Source organism: Stigmatopora nigra, chromosome 7 (genome assembly GCF_051989575.1).
Source record: "Stigmatopora nigra isolate UIUO_SnigA chromosome 7, RoL_Snig_1.1, whole genome shotgun sequence".
NCBI lineage: Eukaryota > Metazoa > Chordata > Actinopteri > Syngnathiformes > Syngnathidae > Stigmatopora > Stigmatopora nigra.
In genome coordinates this window covers 4,075,133-4,096,065 of record NC_135514.1, presented here as the reverse complement: position 1 = coordinate 4,096,065, position 20,933 = coordinate 4,075,133, and the positions used below count along the sequence as shown (strand labels likewise).

At 38.7% G+C, this 20,933-nt stretch overlaps 1 protein-coding gene across 10 annotated transcripts in view; it reads left to right on the top strand.

The window, feature by feature from the left end:
• Positions 1 to 20,894, top strand: part of plecb (plectin b) — a 78,182-nt gene extending 57,288 nt beyond the window's left edge. For 8 of the 10 annotated variants that reach the window (XM_077720912.1, XM_077720910.1, XM_077720913.1 and 5 more), the window contains 23 exons: positions 748 to 843; positions 927 to 1,054; positions 1,548 to 1,641; positions 2,241 to 2,395; positions 2,470 to 2,779; positions 2,888 to 2,965; positions 3,072 to 3,233; positions 3,369 to 3,473; positions 3,575 to 3,670; positions 3,828 to 3,953; positions 4,034 to 4,186; positions 4,344 to 4,498; positions 4,801 to 4,927; positions 5,257 to 5,440; positions 5,865 to 6,022; positions 6,665 to 6,843; positions 6,975 to 7,113; positions 7,318 to 7,674; positions 7,890 to 7,973; positions 8,044 to 8,151; positions 8,243 to 8,341; positions 9,756 to 13,109; positions 13,996 to 20,894. In XM_077720912.1, the coding sequence (XP_077577038.1) occupies positions 748 to 843; positions 927 to 1,054; positions 1,548 to 1,641; positions 2,241 to 2,395; positions 2,470 to 2,779; positions 2,888 to 2,965; positions 3,072 to 3,233; positions 3,369 to 3,473; positions 3,575 to 3,670; positions 3,828 to 3,953; positions 4,034 to 4,186; positions 4,344 to 4,498; positions 4,801 to 4,927; positions 5,257 to 5,440; positions 5,865 to 6,022; positions 6,665 to 6,843; positions 6,975 to 7,113; positions 7,318 to 7,674; positions 7,890 to 7,973; positions 8,044 to 8,151; positions 8,243 to 8,341; positions 9,756 to 13,109; positions 13,996 to 20,145 (12,597 nt within the window). In that variant the 3' untranslated portion in view covers positions 20,146 to 20,894. The remainder of the gene's footprint in view (positions 1 to 747; positions 844 to 926; positions 1,055 to 1,547; positions 1,642 to 2,240; positions 2,396 to 2,469; positions 2,780 to 2,887; positions 2,966 to 3,071; positions 3,234 to 3,368; positions 3,474 to 3,574; positions 3,671 to 3,827; positions 3,954 to 4,033; positions 4,187 to 4,343; positions 4,499 to 4,800; positions 4,928 to 5,256; positions 5,441 to 5,864; positions 6,023 to 6,664; positions 6,844 to 6,974; positions 7,114 to 7,317; positions 7,675 to 7,889; positions 7,974 to 8,043; positions 8,152 to 8,242; positions 8,342 to 9,755; positions 13,110 to 13,995) is intronic. The other 2 variants (XM_077720915.1, XM_077720914.1) reach the window with 1 other exon arrangement.
• The last annotated feature ends 39 nt before the right edge of the window (positions 20,895 to 20,933 follow it).

Here is a 20,933-nt window from a genome sequence, read left to right as displayed (position 1 = left end):
CTTAATTAACTCCTGGCAATCCATTGTCAAAGGGAAAAATACTTACTTTTGAGCTCTGTATGATAATTTGATTTAATCAGTGCTTAAGCTTGAAGGGAGCAGTGAAAACATTATCCTAACAATTTGTTAATTTAAAAAAATAATAATTATATATATATATATATATATATATATATATATATATATATATATATATATATATATATATATATATATATATATATATATATATATATATATATATATATATATATATATATATATATATATATATATATATATATATATATATATATATATATATATATATATATATATATATATATATATATATATATATATATATATATATATATATATATATATATATATATATATATATATATATATATATATATATATATATATATAAAGATGGATGGATTGTGGTTTATTTATATTATTTCTGCTGTTGCTAGTGTCTACACATTGCATTTAATTTTATGATATATATTTTCTTTATTTGATTACATTGTTTGTTATAACTACTAATTCCAGCTCACTATATTTTTGTATTTTTAACAAATGCATTTTTTTAAAAACCATGATAATTTATATTTATATCTTATAACAGGCAGCTCTGCGGTTCGATTAGTTAGCGCAAAGGCTCAGCATCCCCTGCGACCTTTGACAGAATAAACGGTTCGGAAAATGACTGAATGAAAATGTTTTCTAAATTTAGCTTTAATATTTTTGTTCTTCCTTTAGCTTCTTTGGCGCCAGTTCATTAAGTTCAAGGAGACAGAACTGCCACCCAAAGAATCCGATAAGAGCCGCTCCAAACACATCTACCAAAGCTTTGAGGCAAGCCTTCCAATCTTTTTCTTCTCTATTATCATAAATTCTGCTGTACTGAACTGTATATGATTTTCTACACTTGCTCACAGAGTGCAGTGCATGATGGTCAGGTGAAAGTCCCTCCTGGCTACCATCCTATTGATGTGGAAAAAGAATGGGGTCGACTCCATGTTTCCATCTTGGAAAGAGAGCGACTGCTCAGAACAGAGTTTGAAAGGTTAGCTGACAGATGTTAGCTTTTTATTCAATTATTATACTTTTTGGGGACCAAAACAAGTATTTTATATTGTAACTCTGAACAAGGGTGGTCCAGTAGGCCGAGTGGTTAGCGCTACGACCCGACAATTCTTTGATTGAGGGTTCCAACCCTAAGTCTAGATATTCCTATGGGGAGTTTTCATGTTCTCCCTGGGGTTGCGTGGGTTTTCTCTGGGTGGATGCACAGAAGGATGTACCATTTTAGATTGCACATGTTTGATAAGCATGTTGCTACCATGCCTGAGAAAATGGATAGTTTGTATCACAAGACTGTCCAGTCATCTTCCCAATCTAATAAAGTGCTTGTAATTGTTCTAAGAAAAGGAAAGTCATGAAACTGGAGTACTTGTTGCCGCACAGATTCCTTTAACAGAATGATTAAGTTTTCGCCAGAATCGTTCTAGACTTCTCGACTTTTTTAATGCTTTATTATTATTATTATTTTTATACAGACTTGAGAGACTTCAGAGGATTTTTAACAAAGTCCAGATGGAGTCAGGAAGATATGATGAGCACCTAAACCACCTTGAAACCTTGCTGCAGACGGTGAGGACTAAGGCTCTGTTTCTTAGAGTTGTGCTGTGTATTAGGCACAAGAGTCACAAGTGAAAGTAAACACGTCTCCATATTTAGTTCCCCATCTCACCTGCCAGATTATTTCAAATTGCATTTTAACGTGAACATTTTATTCTGTGTTGTTTTCTCACAAAAAAATGTGATTTTTTTTTTTACTTGATTGCAAGTTAGATTGTTATTTTTTTTTTCTTCTTCATTATGCATTTTTTGTTTTTATAATTGATATATACATATATATATATATATATATATCATTTATAAAAACAAAAAAATGAAGAAGAAATAAAAATAACATAATATAAATATATATACATATATATATATATATATATATATATATATATATATATATATATATATATATATATATATATATATATATATATATATATATATATATATATATATATATATATATATATATATATATATATATATATATATATATATTGAATAATAGTAATAATATGTGAACATGTTATATATCTATATTTTTCACACGTCAAACTTCAATCTCTGACATTGAAAATGTAATAGATTTCTTTACATAGATTTTTTATTTTATTTAGGATATCCGCCTTCTTAATGCGGGAAAACCAGCTCAGCACACAGCAGAAATTGAGCGCGAGCTCGACAGGGCTGACAATGTTGTTCGTCTCCTCTTCAATGATGTCCAGACGCTTAAGGATGGGCGCCACCCTCAGGCTGAACATATGTACCGCAGGTGGGTGATTGATGAACCCCTCTGACAACATTTAACAGGAAGTAACTTTGATTTGTGCTCCTCTTTCTTAACAGAGTATACAGCCTACATGAACGCCTAGTAAACTTGCGCAGCGATTACAACCTTCGTCTGAAGTCGTCCCAGATTGCCTTAACCCAAACAACACAGAAGACTACCATGAAGGCACGGCCAGAGTTGGATGATGTGACCTTGCGCTATGTCCAAGATCTTCTTGCCTGGGTGGAGGAGAATCAACGGCGTATTGACGGAGCTGAGTGGGGTTCAGATCTGCCTTCAGTGGAGTCACAACTGGGCAGCCACAGAGGCTTGCACCAGACAGTGGAAGACTTCAAGTCAAAGATTGATCGTGCAAAAGCTGATGAGGTAGTCATTTTAATCTTTGTATTTTTTGTCTTTAATCTTCACATTTCCCCATTCAGAAAAAGTTTCATTAAGTATTTTGCATATCTCTGTTGTACACCTGTTATTCAGAATCAGCTATCCCCCGTAAGCAAAGGCACATACAGAGAGTATCTGGGTAAATTGGACCTTCAGTATGGCAAACTACTGGTAAATATTTAAGCATATGATATTTTCATAATACAGTGTCCACCATGCACCAATGAGTACATTGGGTAATATTGTTTTTTCATTTCACTCTGCCCCTTCCTAATAGCATTCTTCCAAGTCTCGCTTACGAAACTTGGATTCACTTCATGCATTTGTGAGCGCAGCGACCAAGGAGCTCATGTGGTTAAATGACAAAGAAGAAGAGGAGGTCAATTTTGACTGGAGTGACCGAAACCCTAACATGGCAGCAAAGAAAGAAATTTATTCGGTATGTCTTTAGAAAAAGAAAAAAATATATATTCCATAGTCTCTCTTTTGAGCACATTGTATTTCTATGAAATACATGTAAGGTAATTACTTGTTTGTAATGTTTTCACGGTTTCCTTTTATTCATTTTGTTCAGGCTCTCATGCTTGAATTGGAGCACAGGGAGAAAAAAGTCAATGATATCCAAACTACAGGAGCTAAATTGGTCAATGATGGCCATCCTGGCAAGAAAACAGTGGAGGTGACTGTTATGAGTATTCTGTTTGAACAGCGAAATGAGATAAAAAGGTCATTTTGACTTTTATTCACTTGTTATTCTTATTTCTGCTTACACTCTACCAGGCCTTCACAGGTGCCCTGCAGACCCAGTGGAGCTGGATCCTTCAGCTGTGTTGCTGTATTGAGGCTCATCTAAAAGAGAACACAGCTCACTACCAGGTATCTATGATTGTAGAATCACTTCAAATGAGCAGTTCAATAGTATTTTGCTTAAATGCTTTTGCTGAGCCAAAATGGTGAACTTAAAAAAAAATAATTACATATCAGCATATCATTGCGATATTAATGAAGTGGAACATCTAATACTTTATTTTAGTTCTTTGCCGATGTAAAGGAGGCTCAGGACAAGATGAAAAAAATGAGGGAGACTATGAACAAGAAATACACCTGTGATCGGTCTACCACAGCCACACGCTTGGAGGATCTGCTGCAGGATACTGTGGTAAGAGTTGATTGCGTACACATTACTTAATGTACACGAGAATTCTTGTCTGTCAGTTTTAAGATTGTCGCATTTTACAGGAAGAGCGGGAGCAATTGAATGAATTCAAGACCCACGTTAATGGCCTCAACAAAAGAGCTCGCTCCATCATCCAACTGAAACCACGCAACCCCACCACTTCCATCAAAGGCAAACTTCCCATACAGGCTGTTTGTGACTTCAAACAGCAAGAGGTTTGAATTAGTTAATATTTATTTTACATTATAACATCATCGTAAAGATGGAGTTGAAATTTGAAACATAAATTCATTAAGCCCATTGGTTTCAATATGAAAAATGATTCCATGAAACAATGAAGGGCCTCTGTGAATATCATGGATTCTTCCGCAGATTACTGTTCATAAGGGCGATGAGTGTGCGCTCCTTAACAACTCACAGCCTTTCAAATGGAAGGTCCTGAGTCGCTCTGGACATGAGGCAAGTGTGCCATCTGTTTGCTTCCTCGTACCTCCAGTCAACAAGGTTGCCATGGACAGTGTGTCCAGGTGAGAAAAGCAATAAACATGTACCTGATACATCGACAACAAATAGATTTTACATTGCTTTTAGTACACTGGCCCAGAACCAAAAAGATTGAGTTTACACACTTAGAGAAGGTGAAGAAATTCAACCCCTCGTCCATTAGGATCTGTTAGCCGTTTCTGGCCATCATAAAAAAATTCAACTCTCTACGTTGCACGGTTTGGACAAATTTAGCGAGATAATCTTAACATACACACTCACACATCCATGAATCACGCTTTATAAGAATGATAGATAAAATGTGTATCCCATCTCTTGCTTCCAGTCTGGATACAGGTCATCAGCAGATGGTTTCCATGTGGCAGACCTTGTATATCAACATGAAGAGCATGCTATCATGGCAGTACCTGATGAGGGAATTTACACAAATTCGTTCCTGGAACACAACCACGGTGTGTTGATGCAGTTATTAAATCAATATACATATTTGGTCTTGGCTGTTTTAATTTAAGGTCACATTTAAATAAAATGTTTTAATATGAGGAATGTTCAACTGGTATTTTTTTGAAATATTCATACAAGTATTGCATTTGCAGTTTGTATCTTATATACAATTTTGACACTAAATTCATAATAAATGCAGTGATTTAAATTTCATTTAAATTGTTCCTCTAATGCACTACCTTTTATTGTTACGTCTTATGAGATCTGATTCAAAATAGTCCATATTTTATTAAGAAACAATGTTTTTAATACTATTTTTCCCCACTCTAATCTCCAGTTAAAATCAATGAAACCAGAAGAATATAAACAAGCAATGAGGAACCTTGAGATCCACTACCAGGACTTCATGCGTGACAGCCAGGACTCTAAGCAGTTTGGCCCTGATGACCGACTCCGTATAGAGGGCGACTACACTAAATCCACCCAGCACTTTGACAGCTTGCTACGTGATATGGAGAAAGGTAAAAAAAAATAATAATACAACAAAAAAGGAAAAAATAACTCATTTTATCATTAGACATAGAACATACATGTTATGTTCTCACATATAATTCACATTCCAGGGCGAATGGGTATTAGAAAAGGTAAGTGCCCACGCTTCTGAGCTTTAGAATAGACATGGAAATGTTTTTTGTGAAAGTAGATTTAGATGATTCACTGCACGTTTTTTTCACTGAAGTCTGGATAATTCAAGTCCATATGGATTTATCAATAATTTGAGGTTTTTCTGTCATTATCTATTAGTCCTAATTAACTGGTTGGTGCATAAGGTACAGTCTTAACATTAATTGCATCATTTCTTCTTATTTTGACTTAATCAGCTTTTTGGGGGGAATCTGTTGTATTTTATTCCATTTTTAATTTGTTTTAAACTCTTCCTCATAGGCCAACAAAATGAGTCTCTGTGTAAGAACTACATAGTAGAGCTTAAAGACATCCGCCTGCGAATTGAGGACTGTGAAGCCCAGACTCTGACTCGCATACGTAAACCATTGGAAAAGGATCCTTTGAAAGAATGTGTCCAGAAGACAGTAAACCAGCAGGTATGCAACCTTCTTTGAAAAGTCAAGAGTTTCTCTATTTGTCATTACACACGTGCATTGAAATTTCCTTCCAGATTCAGCCCCACTGAGACAATTAGTTCACGTATTACATAGGGCACAGGCTGAGCTGCCTGTAAGATCTTCCCCCTTAACACGCCCGCCTTTTCACTATATAAATGTACCCATACAGTCAAGGTGTTTGCGTCATACAGCGACATCTATAGTCTTGAATTTAGTGCATACAAAAGGCGCACCAACTGATTGGACACTACATCCCATGTGAGTAAATATGTGCCGCGTTGCATTTGAACAGTTTATTATCGCCTAATAATCGTTATTGCAATCACTAATAAGGGGAGCAATTTGGCCGAGGTTGACAGATATGCAAATGTCTCTCTCCATGTTAGACGTGCAAAGTTTCTTGTGGTTTTAGCACCTTGTGGTTGTAGCATCATAAAGAAAATATCATAGACTATTCTCCACCAAGGAAAGTAACGGCAACAGCTTACCATGATGCTAGTATTTAAGGGAAAGTAACAGGTTAGAAACTCACTGAGAACTCTTCCAATTCCCATTTTGCTTGTTCATTACTGATGAGTTTTCTCTTTTCCTAACCAATAAGTTTGACTGTTTGTTTTACAGAAAGTGCACACAGAGCTGGAGGGCCTCAAGAGGGACCTAGATAAGGTGTCTGTGAGGGCACAAGAAATATTGAAATCCCCACAGGAATCCATTTCAAGCCCTGTGCTGCGTTCTGAGCTTGATCTCACCGTGCAGAAGATGGATCACACCCACATGCTCTCCTCCATTTATCTTGAAAAGTGAGACTCTCAAATGATTTTAATTTCTATTATAAAGAAAAAGATCCACACTTGTTACTTGTCCATCCACTGTTAACTATTTCTTCAACAGTTCAATGTGCTTTCTGTTGAATCATTTTCTCTTGTGACAGGCTCAAGAATATTGAAATGGTCATTCGTAACAGTCAGGGTGCCGAGGGTGTACTGAAGCAGTACGAGGATTACCTTCGTGAAGTCCACACTGTGCCCAGTGATGTCCAGACCGTTGAGACATTCCGTACAAAGCTTAAGGTAATCAGGGTTCTGGAGGATGTCCAGTTCAAGATTGTGTATGAATCACAAAGACAATATTCAAAACATGACAATCTCTTCACACAGCCTTTGTTGATATTGTGGACCTCAATAGTTTAGCCTCTTTGGCAATACTTTATGTGGTGGTCACTACTCATAACTTTGTTTGTTTTGGTTGTTTGTTTCTCTGTTTCAAATGGGCAGAAAATCCGAGCTGAGGCTGAAGCTGAACAGCCAGTGTTTGATTCCCTCGAGGACGAACTGAAAAAAACCACTGGTGTGAGTGACAAGATGAGTCGTGTACACAGTGAGCGCGATGCTGAGCTAGACCACTACCGGCAGCTCCAATCTAGCATTCAGGATAGGTGGAAGGCTGTCTTCACCCAGATTGACCTTCGCCAGAGAGAGTTGGAGCAACTAGGCCGTCAATTGGGTTACTACCGTGACAGTTATGATTGGCTGATCACTTGGATAGCAGAGGCCAAACAAAGGCAAGAAAGGATCCAAACTGTACCCGTCACTGACAGCAAAACTCTCAAAGAGCAACTTGCACTGGAAAAGGTCAGTAATGGTTTATATTAATTGTCATATTGGATCTCATTATCGGATGTTACAATAATGGTAGTGAATATTGGGAACAATTTTCATTCTTTTTAACTATTTATTGCATGTTATATGAATTGAGAGTCAAACTTGTATTTACTATATGTAATATGCATGAAGTCTCTGACTAAAACACAAGTTAAGCCTCATTTATACCTTATTTTATAAAACAGAAATTACTAGAGGAAATTGAGAAGAACAAAGGCAAAGTCGATGAATGCCAGAAATATGCTAAAGGATACATTGACACAATCAAGGTGAGCATTACATTATACTATCCACAAAATGCATTTTTTTTTTACTATGCACATTGTGTTTTCCCAAAAGGACTATGAACTCCAGTTGGTTGCCTATAAAGCTCAAGTGGAGCCTCTTGCTTCTTCTCCTTTAAAGAAAACTAAACTGGATTCTGCATCAGATAACATTATCCAGGAGGTGTGTTTCTTCAAAATAATGCACTGAATTTATTGTACGACGCGTCCATCAATGCCTGACTTAAAAATGTATCACTCTTCTTCCATCACAGTATGTAACACTGAGAACCCGATACAGTGAGCTGATGACTCTGACCAGTCAGTACATCAAGTTTATCACTGATGCACAGCAACGGCTGGAGAACGAGGAGGTGCGTGCGTGGTCTGGGCATCCCAAACATACTAAAGTTTAACAAGATTTTAACCAACAAATTAATCCAACAAACCAACAACTTATTAACACTCCCAACAAAGTATTTATCTAAATGAATCCTTAAAGTGCGCACACACACACACACGCAGACACACACACACACACACGCACACACACACACACACGCACAAACAGACACTTAAACACACAATTTATGGATAAAATGTAGTATTTGATAGAAAGAAACTTTCTATGTGATTTCTGAGTCAAAGTCAATCACAGTTAATTATTAAGGATTAGAATTTTCTATAGGTATCGTGTAATTATTTAAATTTTGGTCATCTCTTCCCAGTTTTCTTTTCATTCAATGTTCCATTGGCGAGGGGTTCCTTATTTCACCAAATAATTTTTTCATGCAGTTGAAATTCATTTCCTCATATCTTGGGTTTTCTTTCTCAAAACCGCATCCTTTTTTTACCCTAATGGTGTGTTTGTTTGCTTCTCTTAACTGCTTGCCAGTGGTTTTCCCTGATGAATGCTTGAACTTGTTTGAGCATCAAAGAGGTAAATCTTTATTAGTGAAGGGTCTTTTACATGTATTCTTACAGATTGTCTTACATTTTTAACGGTGCACTACACAATGTCTACATCTTTGGTAACCACAATCTTTTATGGTATTTCAATATTGCAATTTCTTTTAGTTACATTTGTAGGTGATATGGAAATAAACCTGCGGTCAAAAGTTCGGACACAATTTAACATTCAATCGGATGAGAATATGTGTCAAAACCTTCGACCACGGGTGTACTTGCTAGTTATTAATTTTACGAGATAAGTAAGTGTGTGGGGGAGTTTATACTTGGTGTCCCAACTAATGGTGCATTTTTCTGGACCTTTTCTCCTGGCATTTCTTTTCATTTATTTGGTGTACATTGTAGTGATTTAAAGAACCCTGTATATTTGTGTATATGTATATATGTATATTTAATGCAAAAACATTTAAAACAATTGTAGCATTAGGAAGTCCAGTTGTATTTGCATGCAATGTGGCTGTCTTATTCTGTGAAGTGCCCATCCCATTCATTAACCAATACCATCATCTATTTTTAGTCAATTGCCTTGTCATGAATTAATTTCAATGCATTGTGAATTTAACCTCCTTTGAATGTAAATCTAATTCCCATTAGTCATTGACCCTAGACTTGTTCTTTGTGCTGACTAATAACATTAACATTGCATTGGTAATACGGTACATTGCAGTGCTCTTGCATCAGTGTGATTTTGTTGTGATTACCAAAGTAATTACAATTTTTAAACACACACTGTTTAGAGCTGGTAAATGTAAAGTGTTACCCTTAACATGTCATGCTTGATTTTAATCTTTTCTTTGCCATTTGCTTCCACTAATGCAGAAAGCTGCAAAGAAAATGAAAGCAGAAGAACAGAAAAAAATGGCAGAGATGCAGGCTGAATTAGACAAACAGAAGCAGTTAGCAGAAGCGCATGCAAAGGCCATTGCCAAAGCAGAAAAAGAGGCGCAAGAGTTGAAACTTAAAATGCAGGAAGAAGTTAGCAGGAGAGAAATTGCTGCTGTAGATGCAGAAAAGCAAAAGCACAATGTCCAACAGGAACTCCATGAGCTAAAGAATCTTTCAGAACAGCAAATCAAAGACAAAGCTCAACAAGTTGATGATGCGCTTCACAGCAGAATAAAAATTGAAGAGGAAATTCGCCTCATAAGAATTCAACTTGAGACAACAGTAAAGCAAAAAACTACAGCTGAGTCTGAGCTCGAGCAACTTCGTGAAAGAGCGGCTGATGCTGAGAAACTTAGGAAGGCTGCCCAAGAAGAGGCAGAAAAGCTACGCAAACAAGTCCATGAAGAGACCCAGAAAAAACTTATCGCAGAGGAGGAACTCAAATTTAAATTTGAGGCAGAAAAGGAAGCAGCAAGACAAAAGCAAAAAGCCCTGACTGACCTTGACATGCTAAAAAGACAGGCAGAGGAAGCAGAAAGGCAGGTGAAGCAAGCAGAAATTGAAAAGGAAAAACAAATCAAAGTGGCTCATGAGGCAGCTCAGAAGAGTGCCGCCATTGAGCTTCAGAGCAAACACTTGTCTTTTGTGGAAAAGACATCAAAACTTGAAGAATCTCTCAAACAAGAGCATGGTACTGTCCTTCAACTGCAAGAAGAGGCTTCACGCCTCAAGAAACATCACACTGATGCCGAATTGGCTAGGGAGGAAGCTGAAAAAGAACTTGAGAAATGGAGGCAAAAAGCCAACGAAGCCCTCCGTTTACGGCTCCAAGCTGAGGAAGAAGCCCACAAAAAGAATCTTGCTCAGGAAGAAGCTGAAAAACAAAAGGATGAGGCAGAGCGTGAGGCTAGGAAAAGAGCCAAAGCTGAAGAATCCGCCCTGAAGCAGAGAGATATGGCTGAGAATGAACTTGAGAGACAGAGGAAGATGGCAGAGACCACGGCACAGCAGAAGCTCACAGCAGAACAGGAGTTGATTCGTCTCCGAGCAGACTTTGATAACGCAGAACAACAGCGATCCTTGCTAGAAAATGAGCTTTATCGTCTGAAGAATGAGGTTATTGCTGCTCAGCAACAAAGGAAACAGCTAGAGGATGAACTGGCCAAAGTGAGGAGTGAAATGGATGTACTTCTCCAGCTTAAGTCTAAGGCAGAAAAGGAGACTATGTCCAACACAGAGAAGAGCAAACAGCTTCTTGAAGTAGAAGCCGCCAAAATGAAGGACCTGGCTGAAGAGGCAGGTAAGCTCAGAACCATTGCGGAGGAGGCTAAGCACCAAAGGCAAGTTGCTGAAGAAGAGGCTGCTCGTCAGAGAGCAGAGGCTGAGAGAATTCTAAAAGAGAAGCTGGCCGCTATCAGTGATGCAACACGTTTGAAAACAGAGGCAGAAATTGCTCTGAAAGAAAAAGAAGCAGAAAATGAGAAACTACGTAGACAAGCCGAAGATGAGGCTTACCAGAGGAAAGCACTTGAAGACCAAGCCAATCAGCACAAGCAAGCAATTGAGGACAAAATTATCCAACTGAAGAAATCATCGGAAGCCGAAATGGATAGGCAAAAGGCTATCGTGGATGACACACTCAAACAGAGGCGAGTTGTCGAAGAAGAGATCAGAATCCTCAAGTTGAACTTTGAGAAAGCATCGTCTGGGAAACTAGATCTGGAACTTGAGCTGAATAAGTTGAAAAACATCGCAGAGGAAACTCAACAGAGCAGGCTCCGAGCAGAGGATGAAGCCGAGAAGCTAAGAAAGCTTGCCCTTGAGGAGGAGAGAAAGAGGAGGGAAGCGGAAGATAAAGTGAAGAAGATCACTGCTGCAGAGGAGGAGGCCGCTAGACAACGCAAAGCAGCCCAGGAAGAACTTGCGCGTTTGAAAAAAAAAGCAGAAGAAGCCAGGAAGCAGAAGGAAGAGGCTGACGAAGAAGCAGAAAAACAAGTTGTTGCAGCTCAACAAGCTGCCATGAAATGTAGCGCAGCTGAACTGCAAGCACAAAGTGTACTTGCTCAACAGAAAGAGGATAGCATCATGCAGAAAAAGCTTAAGGAAGAATACGAGAAAGCCAAAATACTTGCCAAAGAAGCCGAGGCTGCAAAACAGAAAGCGGAAAGGGAAGCCACGCTTCTTCGTCAGCAAGCTGAAGAAGCAGAGCGACAGAAATTGGCTGCTGAGTTAGAAGCCGTGAACCAGGCCAAAGCCCAGGAGGATGCTGAGAGGCTTAGAAAGGAAGCTGAATTTGAAGCTGCTAAACTTGCCCAAGCTGAAGCTGCAGCTTTAAAGCAGAAGCAACAAGCAGATGCGGAAATGGCAAAACACAAAAAACTGGCAGAGCAAACATTGAAACAAAAGTTCCTAGTAGAACAAGAGCTCACAAAGGTTAAACTTCAACTCAATGAGACAGACAATCAAAAGGCTCTCCTTGATGCAGAGCAGCAGCGCTTAAAGGATGAGGTTGACGATGCTGTCAGACAACGGGCCCAGGTTGAGGATGAACTTTTAAAAGTTAAAGTTCAGATGGAAGAGCTACTCAAGCTCAAAATGAAAATTGAGGCAGAAAACCAACGCCTCATAAAGAGAGACAAAGATAACACTCAAAAATTTCTAGCAGATGAAGCTGAAAACATGAAAAAGCTTGCCGAGGATGCTGCAAGGCTCAGCGTAGAAGCTCAAGAGGCAGCTCGCTTGAGACAGGTTGCTGAAGAAGACCTCAATCAGCAACGAGCTCTTGCAGATAAAATGCTCAAAGAGAAAATGCAGGCCATTCAGGAAGCTTCAAAATTCAGAGCTGAGGCAGAGATGCTCCAGAGGCAGAACGACTTAGCACAAGAGCAAGCACAAAAGCTGCTCGAGGATAAACAACTCATGCAACAGCGTCTGGAAGAAGAAACTGAAGAATACCAAAAGTCACTTGAAGCGGAAAGAAAGAGGCAATTCGAAATCATTGCAGAGGCAGAAAGACTTAAAATCCAAGTTTCTCAGCTCAGTGAAGCTCAGGCCAAAGCCGAAGAAGAGGCAAAGAAATTTAAGAAACAGGCCGATACAATTGCGTCCCGTCTTCATCAAACTGAAATTGCCACCCAAGAAAAAATGTCAGCTGTTGAAAAATTGCAAGTTGAGAACTTAAATACCAGCAAAGAAACCGGTGATTTACGAAAAGCTATCGCAGAGCTCGAGAATGAAAAGGCTAGACTGAAAAAAGAGGCGGAAGAACTTCAGAATATGTCCAAAGAGGTATTGTGTGAAAAAAATGGCATAAAGCAGTTTATGCCATTGATAACCCTTACCTGAAAACTAACCCAATTATTTTGTTCCAGTTTCTTCTTCCCCTTTTATTTGATTGTACTAACCATGTATCCTTGATTTTTAATCACATTTTTATCATTCTCTTTAATTTTTTTTTGCAGTGCACTGTGCTCATGCACATCCCATCCTGAATGCTTCATGCCATGGAATGTCTCTCTGCAATATTTAATGTTTCATTTAAAAAGGGTTACAACGCTTACAGCAGTACATCTATCTACATATGTACAGTCCTCCAGCCACTTATGCTGTAATAGACTTAGTGTGACATGAACATATGTGCGTATCTGTATGTGTTTATACCACATTTGTTAATCAAGGATAGCAATAATATGGTTCATTGGTCACCAATCATTTTTAAAATGGACACCTACTGTGTGCTAATTAATTAATCCATCAAGCTACCAGTTTAATACAGTTTTGAGAAATCCCAAAGCAAAGAAAATTACTTTAATTTATTTTACTTTTTTGTCTTCTACAGATAGTCATCATTATTTCGTTTTTGTAGAGGGGAAGTCGCACCTTCAAACCAGTTTTTTTTCTCTTTGAGAGCAAACAGATAGTTATTTTGGAAACTTCTTTATATTTTCAATAGAAAAACATTCACAGCACAATTTATAGCCCTAAATGATCTATTCAAGGCCCTTTTTTAATTGTGAATACAAAAAAATAGTCACACCCTCTTAACTTTAAACAATGATGTATTATGCATAAGCAGATTGCACTGTATGCTGTGGGGTTTGGTGATGCTAAAACTGGTGTGGAAAATGCATTTTCAGTACAAACTTGTACTTATTCTGTTTTTTCCCTCTGTCAGATGGCTGATGCACAGCAGAAACAAATTGAGCATGAGAAGATAATGCTACAGCAAAAATTTCTTAATGAAAAAGAAATGCTTTTGAAGAAGGAAAAGCTCATTGAAGATGAGAAAAAGAGATTGGAGAGCCAATTTGAAGAGGAAGTCAAAAAGGCACAAGCTCTAAAAGATGAACAAGAACGCCAAAGACAGCATATGGAGGAAGAAAAGAAGAAATTGCAGGCGAACATGGATGCAGCTCTCAATAAACAGAAAGAGGCTGAAAATCAAATGTTAAACAGGCAAAAAGAAATGCAGGAGCTGGAAAAGAAGAGACTAGAGCAGGAAAGAATCCTGGAAGAAGAAAACCAGAAACTGCGGGAGAAACTACAGCAGATGGAAACAGCAAACAAAGACACAGTTCAGCTTGTCAAAGCTCCAATCACTATGGTTGACAACGTACTTAATGGGAAAAATGCTGGTGACGCAGTAGACAGTCTAGTAAAGAAAGTAGATCCCCTAGCATTTGATGGTATTCGTGAAAAAGTCCCAGCTAGCCGGCTCCATGAGTTAGGTCTTTTATCAAAGAAAAACTTTGATAAGCTTAAAAAGGGTAAAACAACAGTTCAAGAGCTAGGTGAGACTGAAAATCTTAAAACCATTCTCAAAGGAAAGAACAGCATTGCCGGCATTTTGACACCATCAAGTAAAAGAACAACAATCTACCAAGCATGCCAAGAAAAGAAGATTACTCCAGGCACTGCCATGATACTTCTTGAAGCCCAGGCAGCTACTGGTTATATGCTAGATCCCATTAAAAATAAAAAGCTTTCTGTGAATGAGGCTGTTAAGGAAGGTTTGATTGGCCCAGAGCTACATAATAAAATGCTTTTAGCAGAGAGAGCTGTGATTGGTTACAAAGATCCATATACAGGTGACAAAATATCCGTCTTTGAATCTATGAATAAGGGTCTAATAGAGCACGATCATGCCATCAGAATCATTGAGGCTCAGATTGCAACAGGGGGGATTATTGATCCAGTCAATAGTCATCGTGTACCCAATGAACTGGCTTATAAACAGGGACTATATGGTCAGGAAATGAACAAGACTATGGAAAACCCTTCTGATGATACAAAGGGGTACTTTGATCCGAGCACCCAGGAACCATTGACATATTCTGAATTAATGTTGAGATGTTCTGCTGACCCTGAAAATGGCTTGCTTCTTCTGCCAATCTCAGAAAAAGCTGCAGAATGCTCAAGTATATACACAGAGGAAGAGACCAAGGATGTGTTCAGCAAAACAACTGTGTCCGTTCCATTTGGAAGATTCAAGGGAAAGGCTGTCACCATTTGGGAAATAATAAATTCTGAGTACTTTACTGAAGATCAAAAGAAAGACCTTCTCCGCCAATATAAGACAGGCAAGATCACAATTGAAAAAATCATTAAAATTGTGATCACTGTGGCAGAAGAGAAAGAGAAGAAGAATGAAATTAACTTCAGTGGTCTTAGAGCACCAGTCCCTGCCTCTGACCTCCTAGAGTCCAAGATTATTGATAAAGACATGTACAACAAATTGCAAAAGGGTAAAGTGTCTGTCAAAGAAGTATCTGAAATTGAGACTGTCCACAAAGCTCTTAAGGGCACAAATTGCATAGCGGGAATTATTACTGAATCATCAAAAGAGAAAATGTCCTTCTATCAGGCAATGAAGAAGGATATATTGAGAGCTGGACTTGCCTTAAACATGCTTGAAGCACAAGCAGGAACAGGCTATGTGATTGACCCCCAGGAAAACCAGAAGTACACTGTTGATGAAGCTGTGAAAGCAGGAGTCGTTGGACCTGAACTGCATGAAAAGCTTTTAAGTGCCGAGAGAGCAGTTACAGGTTACAAAGACCCATATACCGGAAAGACAGTATCTCTTTTTCAAGCGATGACAAAAGATCTCATTCCCAAAGAACAAGGAATCAGACTGCTGGATGCACAAATGACTACTGGTGGCATCATTGATCCAGTCAAGAGCCACCGTGTTCCCCATGATGTTGCTTGCAACCGAAACTACTTTGATGAGAAAATGAAGCAGATGTTAAGCCAACCAACAGATGAAATAAAATGTTTCTATGACCCCAACACAAGAGAAAAGGCCACATATGCACAGCTCTACCAGAGATGTGTTACTGACGAAAAAACAGGTCTTCAGCTTTTCTTTCTCACTGATGAAGCCATCAATGCAAAGGAAGAGCCAACACTTACTGAATCCCAGACGGAAGAAGCTCTGACTCAGGCAACTGTTGAAGTTGACTCTGGACCATTCAAGGGAAAGAAAATGACAGTTTGGGAAATGATCAACTCTGGCTATCTAACTGAGGCACAAAGACTTGAGCTGCTCCAGCAATTTAGATCTGGAAAGATATCAATTGAAAAACTACTGAAGATTATAATTACATTCATAGATGAAGAGGACAAAAAGAAACAAGAGAGATTGAGTTTTAATGGACTTAGAGCACCTGTTCCCGCAGGACGTCTTTATGAGTCCAGAATAATTGACAAACCCACATTTGATCGACTTCAACAGGGCAAAACAACACCTAAAAAGGTCAGCGAGAATCCTAATGTGAAAAAGTACCTTCAGGGTTCAGATACTGTTTCCGGTATATTTTTAGAGCCAAACAAAGAAACTTTAAGCATTTATCAGGCGATGAAGAAAAATGTCATCAGACAGGACACGGGTCTATCTCTTTTAGAGGCTCAGGCTGCCACCGGGTTTATTGTCGATCCTGTGAAAAATCAGTTTTTGTCAGTCGACGAAGCTGTAAAATCAGGCCTAGTTGGCCCAGAGCTACATGAAAAATTGCTCTGTGCAGAAAAAGCTGTCACAGGGTACAAAGATCCATTCACAGGAAAAAAAATAGGCCTTTTTGAAGCTATGCAAAAAGATCTCATTTTGAAAGACCAAGCTTTGCCATTCCTAGAGGCACAAATGGTCACTGGAGGAATAATTGATCCTGTAAACAGTCTTCGTGTCCCAATGGATGTTGCATTTGAAAAGAAAATTTTCAGTCAGGAATTGGCTAACACTCTCTCTCAACCATCTGATGATAATAAGGTTTTCACAGACCCAGAAACTGATGAAAATGTAACTTATAGTCAGCTTAAAGAGAAATGTAAAAGAGATCAAGATTCTGATATGTGCATCCTACCACTCTCTAAGCCTCAGTCCCCCACGGTTGTGGAAAAGACTTATCTCTTCACAGAGGAGCAAACACAGAGTGATCTTAGCAATACCGAAATTGACATTCCAATCGAGGGTCTTACAGAAACACCGACAAATCTCTGGGATATTGTGAACTCAAATTTGATTCCAGAACAACAGAGGCAGAAATTAATGGATGATTATCGCACTGGAAACATGACGAAAGAACGGATGATCATAATTATTATAGAAATCATGGAGCAAAGAGAGATCATTCGAAATGCAAATCCTCTTGCTTGTAAAACAATGCGGAGGCTAGTTACAATTGAGGAGCTATACAATGCCCGCATCATTGATTTGGAGACCTACAATCTTCTTAAGCAGGGGAAAAGAGATATCCATGACATAATGGAAATGAGTAGTGTGAAACAGTATTTATATGGCACTGGCTGTGTAGCTGGGGTCCAAACTGACTCAATCTCCAAGATCAGTATCTATCAAGCAATGAACAAGGGATTTCTTAAACCCGAAATTGCCCTCAGCCTCCTGGAAGCACAAGCATCAACAGGATACATTATTGATCCTGTAAATAATGAAACACTTACTGTTGATGAAGCTGTTCGTAAAGGTGTTGTAGGTCCTGAGATCCACGATAAACTACTTTCTGCGGAAAGGGCAGTCACGGGATACAAAGACCCATACAGTGGAAAGGTCATATCTCTTTTCCAGGCCATGAAAAAAGATCTTGTGAAAGAGGATTATGCTTTGAAAATGTTAGAGGCGCAATCTGCCACTGGTGGAATCATTGATCCTGAATTCCAGTTCCACCTACCTGCAGACATTGCAATGCAAAGAGGATATATTAACAAGGAGACTAATGAAAAGCTAGCAGATGGCATAAAAGGCTTTATAGACCCTGTCACAGACGAACAACTGTCATATGCACAGCTTCTTAAGCGGTGCAAACTCGAAGGTGGTTTGAGACTTCTATCTTTGGGAGACAAAAGGCTGATGTTCAAAGGTCTTAGAAAACAGATCACAATAGAAGAACTTCTCCTTTCACAGATTATTGACCAACAAACTGTCACCGACCTGAAGGCAGGTCTTATTTCTGTGGAGGAGGTCAGTAGCAGGTTATCAAAGTACCTTGAAGGAACAAGCTGCATTGCAGGTGTATTCCTTGAGAACACAAAGGAGCGTCTATCAATTTACCAAGCGATGAAAAAGAACATGATCAGGCCAGGCACAGCCTTCGAACTTCTTGAGGCCCAGGCAGCCACAGGGTATGTTATTGACCCAATTAAAAACCTCAAGTTGACTGTCAACGAGGCAGTGAAAATGGGAATTGTTGGTCCTGAATTCAAAGACAAGCTTCTTTCTGCTGAGCGCGCAGTGACCGGATATAGGGATCCATATTCAGGCAGGACAATATCACTCTTCCAGGCCATGAAAAAGGGACTCATCCTGAAAGATCATGGTATCCGTCTATTGGAAGCTCAGATAGCTACAGGTGGAATAATTGACCCAGAGGAAAGTCATCGTTTGCCGGTTGAGATGGCTTACGAACGTGGATTCTTTGATGAAGAAATGAATGAAATTCTGACAGACCCATCCGACGACACCAAAGGCTTCTTTGATCCTAACACTGAAGAGAACCTAACCTATCTGCAACTGATGGAGAGGTGCATCACTGATCCAGATACTGGCCTGGTTCTCCTCCTCCTCAAAGAAAAGAAACGGGAGAGAAAGACCTCATCTAAATCTTCAGTTCGCAAACGAAGAGTTGTTATTGTTGACCCAGACACAGGCAAAGAAATGACCGTCTATGAGGCATACAGAAAGGGACTTATTGACCACCAAACTTACTTGGAGCTCGCTGAACAAGAGTGTGAATGGGAAGAAATCACAATGACATCCTCTGATGGTACAGTCAAGTCCATTATTATTGACAGAAAGTCGGGGAGACAGTATGATGTTGATGATGCCCTTGCACGTGGCCTCATTGACCAAAATGCTCTTGAGACATATCGATCTGGAAATCTTTCTATCACAGAGTTTGCTGACATGCTTTCCGGAAACATGGGAGGCTTCCGGTCTCGCTCGTCTTCATTTGGTTCCACAACTGCTTCGGATTTCTCCTCTTCTATGAGTCCAATACCTTCCATAAAACCACCTGCAGTGATATGGAATGATCCATCAGAGGTAACTGGCCCCATCGCTGGAATTCTAGACATAGACACATTGGAGAAGGTGTCAATCACTGAGGCCATTCGCCGAAATTTAGTCGACAATATTACTGGTCAAAGATTGTTAGAGGCTCAAGCCTGTACTGGAGGAATAATTGACCCTTCAACTGGGGAGAGATTTTCAGTAGCGACTGCTGCAGAAAAAGGACTTGTCGACAAAATTATGGTTGATCGCCTTAATCTGGCTCAAAAAGCATTCAATGGATTTGAAGATCCCAGAACTAAAGAAAGGATGTCTGCGTCCCAAGCTCTGAAGAAGGGCTGGTTGTATTATGAAGCTGGGCAGAGATTCCTTGAGGTACAATATCTGACAGGTGGCCTTGTAGAGCCTGACGTCGAGGGAAGAGTCTCACTGGATGAATCGATCAAGAAGGGTACAATCGATGCTCGCACTGCCCAGAAACTAAGAGATGTCAGTTCCTATTCGAGATACCTAACATGCCCAAAAACAAAACTGAAAATTTCTTTCAGAGATGCTATGGATAGAAGTATGGTAGAGGAAGAATTTAGTCTTAGGCTTCTGGAGGCCTCCTCTCAATCCAGCAAAGGCCTCTATAGTCCCTACAATGTCAGTGGTTCTGGTTCCGCTTATGGTTCCCGATCGGGTTCAAGAACTGGTTCACGATCAGGATCTAGGAGAGGCAGTATTGATGCAGGCTTTAGCATGACCTACTCATCTTCTTCCTTTTCATCTTCCTCCACTGGCTATGGCCGTAAATATTGATTCGCCATATCTGTCTGTATCTGACAGCTCTATTCTTTGACACATCCAACATAACAAACAAAAGAAAAATACATGATCAACTCATTTATTTCAGGCAAAAAAATCATTTTTAATAACATCAATTCTTATTTATTTTCCTCTCTGTGGTCAAATCAAGCCTTTCCATGACTATTGTTTTTCTTACTTGTCAACCATCAAACTACACTCCAGCACAAGTTGTTTCTGTAAGGAAAACAAAGCATCAATCCAAAAAAAGAGAATAATGATAACATTTTTCTATTATTTAAAATAAATAGCATGAATTAACAACTTAATATAGGTGATATATAGCATGATATTTTTGATTTAAAAAAAACGGTTTATAGGTTTTTTTGTATTTTGTTTTTTGGCTAAAAAGTTCACCCTGTAATAATGTGTTTCTGAACTAATATACTTTATGCAGTTTGTTTGTCAAATTTATATATGTTTCCAGTATTCCTTGTTTATTTTTAATTCAACACAAATTGATTATTTTGTATCTTTTTGACACCACAAAGTAAGATAGATAGTTGAGTTGTTTTGACAAATCCAGATCCGAAACTAATGCATACAGAGGTTCAAATGGTTGTATAGAATATAAAAAGATTTGGTGTTCCATTGATTCTATAATTGAATTGTGTAATTTCTGTAATGGATACACTAACATGAGCTAACACCAAAAACCAACACTGGCACATAATGTCAGAATTAAAGATATGCAAAAAAATATTTCTCTAAGTCTTTGTGATTCTTTATACTTTATCTAATGT